At 44.8% G+C, this 7453-nt stretch overlaps 1 protein-coding gene across 1 annotated transcript; it reads right to left on the bottom strand.

Annotated features, from left to right (window-relative positions):
• Positions 1 to 213: 213 nt before the first annotated feature.
• On the bottom strand, positions 214 to 6254 carry LOC311117214 (metallophosphoesterase MPPED2-like; the record flags this gene model as incomplete). The annotated part of the gene is made up of 3 exons (XM_084192191.1): positions 214 to 1701; positions 3435 to 3548; positions 6139 to 6254. Coding segments are annotated over 3 exons (352 nt in total), but the record flags the coding sequence as incomplete, so codon positions are not given.
• Positions 6255 to 7453: the final 1199 nt, after the last annotated feature.

Below are 7453 nucleotides of genomic sequence, written 5' to 3'. Positions count from 1 at the left end.
ACACTGAGCATCCTTAATATAAAACCACAAATCACTTCAAAAAGGCAGGAGAATTTACAATAGAGCTGCTGTCCAGTAATGACTTCAAACCAATTTAAAGCTATTTATACTAGCATGATTATACATTGCACATTTTTTTATGATTTCAAATTAAGGATATACCAGTCGTGGTGGAGTACTGTATGATTGATCAACAACAAGACAATGCTTCTTAAGTAAAAATCTTGCAATTTTATTTGCATATAAAAGCAGCTAAATATATCACAATGAACTGAAAGAAAGAGAGACCAGACCTACAAGGAAGAAACTACCAGCCAGAGAAACAGAAGAGACAAATAGCTAGAGAAAGAAAACAGAGCGCAAAGGAGCATTTACAGTTGCAAAGTTGAGACAGCTTTTGGCAACATTATTTTGTGCTAGCAAGATTGCATTTACACACAGTGCAAAATGAGAAGAAAGCTATAAAAACACAAATACTATCAGATTTACAATCGAAAGGACAACTAAAACTTTTTTAGGCAGGTGTGTTGTAAAAGAAAACCAACCCCACCACCTGTCGGATATTGAGTCTTAAACTCTAAAAACATTTCCTCTCTCATCCATGAACCTCTACCTTAGGGGCCTCCAACTCTGGTCCTGGGCAGGCTTTTGTTCCAGCACTAAAAAACCTCCATCAAATAAACAACTACATTATATAGGGTGATGTGTGTTCCTGCTGGACTGGAACAAAAGCCTCCACCCCAAATAGCACTCAAAGACCCTAACAGTGGGAGTAAAACATGAACATTAAAGAAACGTTTGAAGAACATTTGATGGGAGTGGCAAAGGAAGAAGCTAAATCAAATCCAGGCAAAGACACAAGAAAGAAAATCCCAAAAGGATGTTTTGAACCAACAAATTTTAGTACAGATATTTTACAACATGAATACAGTATCTATATAAATATACATACTTTATTTTCTCCACATATATCAGAATTGCAGATGGTAGATGTTAGAGTTATCTCAAGCGTATCATTTGCTAGATTTCTTTCCCTGCTCTGTGTGGTGTAGTTTGATTGGGTTGATAGACACAAGTTAACAATAAATACGGTCTTTCTCTGAGCTTGCAGAGAGTGAGGCTCTAGCTGAGAACGGTAAAGCTAGTTTAAGGCATCGTCCCTGTCAGCCAATCAGAAAGCAGAATTGTCCAGGAAAACAAAATGAAACCGAACACAAAAAACAAGGACGTTCAAAATCAACAATGGCATCCAATACCGATGTTTCCAGCAAACACAAACCCCAAAAACTAATGAAATTGTACAAATTCACAAAGCATCATTTATCTTACAGATCCGACTGCTTTTTCTTCAATAGCTAGATTGTATAACCACTCAGCACCCTATTATCTGCCCACCCATCCCACCCCTAACCCTATACCCTCCCCACACTTTTTCACTTTACAGCTTACAAAAGAACAATATTTGAGAGAAACACTTAGTATAACTATTTAGACATTATTTGTTAGAAAAAAAAAAAGTAGTTTATTCTGGCCAACAACCCCCGCACCCCCACTTCACCCTCTGGGTCAGAGGTCATTCTCAAGAGCTGGAGGAGGGGTTGGGCAGGTCGAACACGATTGGGGGGTTGGTGGGCTGGAAGCTGACCGTGCACGTGGAGGAGTTGATGAACGTCGTGCAGCCGTCAGTCATGATGCCATACCCTGTGGAAGGAGAACGCATCATCAGCACACGCTACGGGGAAGTCCAACGGATCATCAACATTGGACATGAAGTGAGAAACCGTATTGTCTAACTGACTAATCAAAACCACACAGGGTGCGTTCCTTTCCGAGAGATTTCTTTAATTGTCTCTCCTCTGAACTCCTCATTTCTACACCTTTAATAAAAACATAAAGGAAGGAAGGAGGTAAAAAGAGGAGGGTGGGAGGTATACTGTAGGTCTCATCTGGTGAGCACCTCCATCCCTGTCTACCCCTACCCAGTCCCCAACACCACCACCTCCATCCCTGTCTACCCCTACCCAGTCCCCAACACCACCACCTCCATCCCTGTCTACCCCTACCCAGTCCCCAACACCACCACCTCCATCCCTGTCTACCCCTACCCAGTCCCCAACACCACCACCTCCATCCCTGTCTACCCCTACCCAGTCCCCAACACCACCACCTCCATCCCTGTCTACCCCTACCCAGTCCCCAACACCACCACCTCCATCCCTGTCTACCCCTACCCAGTCCCCAACACCACCACCCCTTCCCTGTCTACCCCTACCCAGTCCCCAACACCACTACCTCCATCCCTGTCTACCCCTACCCAGTCCCCAACACCACCACCACCACCCCATCCCTGTCTACCCCTACCCAGTCCCCAACACCACCACCTCCATCCCTGTCTACCCCTACCCAGTCCCCAACACCACCACCCCTTCCCTGTCTACCCCTACCCAGTCCCCAACACCACCACCTCCATCCCTGTCTACCCCTACCCAGTCCCCAACACCACCACCTCCATCCCTGTCTACCCCTACCCAGTCCCCAACACCACCACCTCCATCCCTGTCTACCCCTACCCAGTCCCCAACACCACCACCCCTTCCCTGTCTACCCCTACCCAGTCCCCAACACCACCACCTCCATCCCTGTCTACCCCTACCCAGTCCCCAACACCACCACCCCATCCCTGTCTACCCCATAATGTCCCTAACACCACCACCCCCATCGCTGTCTACCCCATAATGTCCCTAACACCACCACCCCCATCGCTGTCTACCCCATAATGTCCCTAACACCACCACCCCATCCATGTTTACATCCATAATGTCCCTAACACCACCACCCCATCCCTGTCTACCCCATAATGTCCCTAACACCACCACCCCCATCGATGTCTACCCCATAATGTCCCTAACACCACCACCCGCATCCATGTTTACATCCATAATGTCCCTAACACCACCACCCCATCCATGTTTACATCCATAATGTCCCTAACACCACCACCCCATCCCTGTCTACCCCATAATGTCCCTAACACCACCACCCCCATCGATGTCTACCCCATAATGTCCCTAACACCACCACCCCCATCCATGTTTACATCCATAATGTCCCTAACTGTCATTAACACCCTGTGGTGTAGTCCTGGTAATGACTCAAGGCCAAACTGAGCAGGAGAAAGTATTGAACACAAACCCACAACAACCCATCTCTCTCTCTCTCTCTCTCTCTCTCTCTCTCTCTAATCCATCCCTACTTCTACCCTGGGTCGTAACCCACAACAACCCATCTCTCTCTCTCTCTCTCTAATCCATCCCTACTTCTACCCTGGGTCGTAACCCACAACAACCCATCTCTCTCTCTCTCTCTCTCTAATCCATCCCTACTTCTACCCTGGGTCGTAATAGGGTGTGTGTGTATATGGGATCCTGACTGACCTTCATGTATTCCTCCGAAGGCGTGGAGTTTGGGTCGGACCCTCCTCTGGACCGTGTTGAGCAGCTCCACACAGCCCACCCTCTGCAGCTCCTTAGGAACCCAGTCTCTGAACCCTGCAAACACGCAAGAAAGACAACAAACCTACATAAGACAGCAACAATAACTAAGCACAATAGTTACTAGGTAAAGCTTTGCACCTTTTCTATTTTCCATAGGTAAAGTCTTATCCCCAGTCCTACCCCTCTCTCTTCCTCTCTCCCTTTCTCCCTTTCTCCCTACTCCAGCACCAGCACCAGCCTTAGCTTAGCCCCAGCTCCAGCCCCAGCCTTAGCTTAGCCCCAGCCTTAGCTCAGCCCCAGCCTTAGCTCCAGCCCTAGCCAATCGTTTCCTGCATCTGTCACACTGGTGTGAAATCGAGTTTCCATGCAATCAAACAGCACCCGCAGCAGTAGCAGTAGCAGGCGAGAGGAAGGAAATCAGTCAATAATGCCAGACACAGAATAGAAAGACACAGAGGAACAAGAACAACTGAAGCTCAACAACTGAAGCTCAACAACTGAAGCTCAACAACTGATGATCAACAACTGAAGCTAAAAAACTGAAGCTCAACAACTGATGCTCAACAACTGATGATCAACAACTGAAGCTAAAAAACTGAAGCTCAACAACTGAAGCTAAACAACTAAGGAAATCAACTGAAGCTAAACAACTGAAGCTAAACAACTGAAGCTAAACAACTGAAGCTAAAACAACTGAAGCTAAAACAACTGAAGCTAAACAACTGAAGCTAAACAACTGAAGCTAAACAACTGAAGCTAAACAACTGAAGCTAAAAATACTGAAGCTAAAACAACTGAAGCTAAACAACTGAAGCTAAACAACTGAAGCTAAACAACTGAAGCTAAAACAACTGAAGCTAAACAACTAAGGAAAACAACTGAAGCTAAACAACTGAAGCTAAACAACTAAGGAAAACAACTGAAGCTAAACAACTGAAGCTAAACAACTGAAGCTAAAACAACTGAAGCTAAACAACTGAAGCTAAACAACTGAAGCTAAACAACTGAAGCTAAACAACTGAAGCTAAAACAACTGAAGCTAAAACAACTGAAGCTAAACAACTGAAGCTAAAACAACTGAAGCTAAAACAACTGAAGCTAAAACAACTGAAGCTAAACAACTGAAGCTAAACAACTGAAGCTAAACAACTGAAGCTAAAACAACTGAAGCTAAACAACTAAGGAAAACAACTGAAGCTAAACAACTGAAGCTAAACAACTAAGGAAAACAACTGAAGCTAAACAACTGAAGCTAAACAACTGAAGCTAAACAACTGAAGCTAAAACAACTGAAGCTAAAACAACTGAAGCTAAAACAACTGAAGCTAAACAACTGAAGCTAAACAACTGAAGCTAAACAACTGAAGCTAAAACAACTGAAGCTAAAACAACTGAAGCTAAACAACTGAAGCTAAAACAACTGAAGCTAAACAACTGAAGCTAAAACAACTGAAGCTCATCAACGGAGGTTCAACAACTGAAGCTAAAAAACTGAAGCTCAACAACTGAAGTTCAACAACTGAAGCTAAAAAACTGAAGCTCAACAACTGAAGTTCAACAACTGAAGCTAAAACAACTGAAGCTAAACAACTGAAGCTCTACAACTAAGGAAAACAACTGAAGCTAAACAACTGAAGCTCATCAACTGAAGCTCAACCACTGAAGCTCTACAACTAAGGAAAACAACTGAAGCTAAACAGCTAAAGAAAACCAAATCATTTTCTACTGAGGGAGTAAACAAAGTTCCACTGTCAAATATAGAACCAGAGTGGTCGGGAACATTAGAACCAGAGTGGTCGGGAACGTTAGAACCAGAGTGGTCGGGAACATTAGAACCAGAGTGGTCGGGAACGTTAGAACCAGAGTGGTCGGGAACGTTAGAACCAGAGTGGTCGGGAACGTTAGAACCAGAGTGGTCGGGAACGTTAGAACTAGAGTGGTCGGGAACGTTAGAACCAGAGGGGTCGGGAACGTTAGAACTAGAGTGGTCGGGAACGTTAGAACCAGAGGGGTTGGGAACGTTAGAACCAGAGTGGTCGGGAACGTTAGAACTAGAGTGGTCGGGAACGTTAGAACCAGAGGGGTCGGGAACGTTAGAACTAGAGGGGTCGGGAACGTTAGAACCAGAGGGGTTGGGAACGTTAGAACCAGAGTGGTCGGGAACGTTAGAACCAGAGTGGTCGGGAACGTTAGAACCAGAGTGGTCGGGAACGTTAGAACCAGAGTGGTCGGCAACGTTAGAATCAGAGTGGTCGGGAACGTTAGAACCAGAGTGGTCGGGAACGTTAGAACCAGAGTGGTCGGCAACGTTAGAACCAGAGTGGTCGGGAACGTTAGAACTCTGCAGGGGAGGAGGGCTGAGATGATTATGCAAAGCTGATGCAGTGTACAAATGGATTTGTATTGCTTTTAAAACTTTTAATGAATCTTTCTAGGTAGCTAGTTTTGTATAGGTAGCTATCAAGTAAACACTTTTTTAAGACTTTTAATGAATTTTTCTTAAACACATTTTATTCTAGGTAGCTAGTTATGTATACACATGCAACCTAACGTAATATATTCGGATGGATTTAAATAATGAGGGGCGGCCCCATTAGGCATGGTGATGAGGGGGTTGTGAATGTGATTGGTTAATTCGACTCACCGAGGGGAGGGCAGTGGGTCATGAGGATGTCAATGCCCTCAGGGACTTGGTTCCATTTATCCAGCAGAGACTGGCCCCTGGGCAGGTTGAACCCCCAGCCGTTAAACCACGGGCTCCTGCAATGACACAGACACAACAACGGCTGTCAGTTAGTTAACACAGGGAGACAGTGAAAATAAGCCTTGTCAGTTAGTTAACACAGGGAGACAGTAAAATAAGCCCTATCAGTTAGTTAACACAGGGAGAAGGTAAAATAATCCCTGTCAGTTAGTTAACACAGGGAGACAGTAAAAATAAGCCCTGTCAGTTAGTTAACACAGGGAGACAGTAAAATAAGCCCTGTTAGTTAGTTAACACAGGGAGACAGTAAAATAAGCCCTGTCAGTTAGTTAACACAGGGAGACAGTAAAATAATCCCTGTCAGTTAGTTAACACAGGGAGACAGTAAAATAATCCCTGTCAGTTAGTTAACACAGGGAGACAGTAAAATAAGCCCTGTCAGTTAGTTAACACAGGGAGACAGTAAAATAAGCCCTGTCAGTTAGTTAACACAGGGAGACAGTAAAATAAGCCCTGTCAGTTAGTTAACACAGGGAGACAGTAAAAAAAGGCCTGTCAGTTAGTTAACACAGGGAGACAGTAAAATAAGCCCAGTCAGTTAGTTAACACAGGGAGATAGTAAAATAAGCCCTGTCAGTTAGTTAACACAGGGAGACAGTAAAATAAGCCCTGTCAGTTAGTTAACACAGGGAGAGAGTAAAATAAGCCCAGCCAGTTAGTTAACACAGGGAGAGAGTGAAATAAGCCCTGTCAGTTAGTTAACACAGGGAGACAGTAAAATAAGCCCTGTCAGTTAGTTAACACAAGGAGACAGTGAAATAAGCCCTGTCAGTTAGTTAACACAGGGAGACAGTTAAATAATATAATATTACAATAACCACATCTATTTGACACCCTACACCAAAACAAGAACCAATGTGTAACACATTTCACACACACACACACACACGCAGGCAGGCAGGCAGGCAGGCACACACATAATAATTTACACAATTTCCAAACACTAGGCACCAACTGACTGTATGATCTCCCCATCCCAGACTGAAGCAGTGTGACTGACATCAGATGGCCCTCCTCAGGCAGAGTGGATCTAACCCTCCCAGACTGAAGCAGTGTGACTGACATCAGATGGCCCTCCTAAGCAGAGTGGATCTAACCCTCCCAGACTGAAGCAGTGTGACTGACATCAGATGGCCCTCCTCAGCAGAGTGGATCTAACCCTCCCAGACTGAAGCAGTGTGACTGACATCAGATG

Source organism: Coregonus lavaretus, assembly GCF_964263955.1.
Source record: "Coregonus lavaretus genome assembly, contig: HAP1_SCAFFOLD_156, whole genome shotgun sequence".
NCBI classification, from domain to species: domain Eukaryota; kingdom Metazoa; phylum Chordata; class Actinopteri; order Salmoniformes; family Salmonidae; genus Coregonus; species Coregonus lavaretus.
The sequence above is the reverse complement of the archived record's forward strand: the minus strand, read 5'-3'. Positions and strand labels throughout refer to the sequence as shown.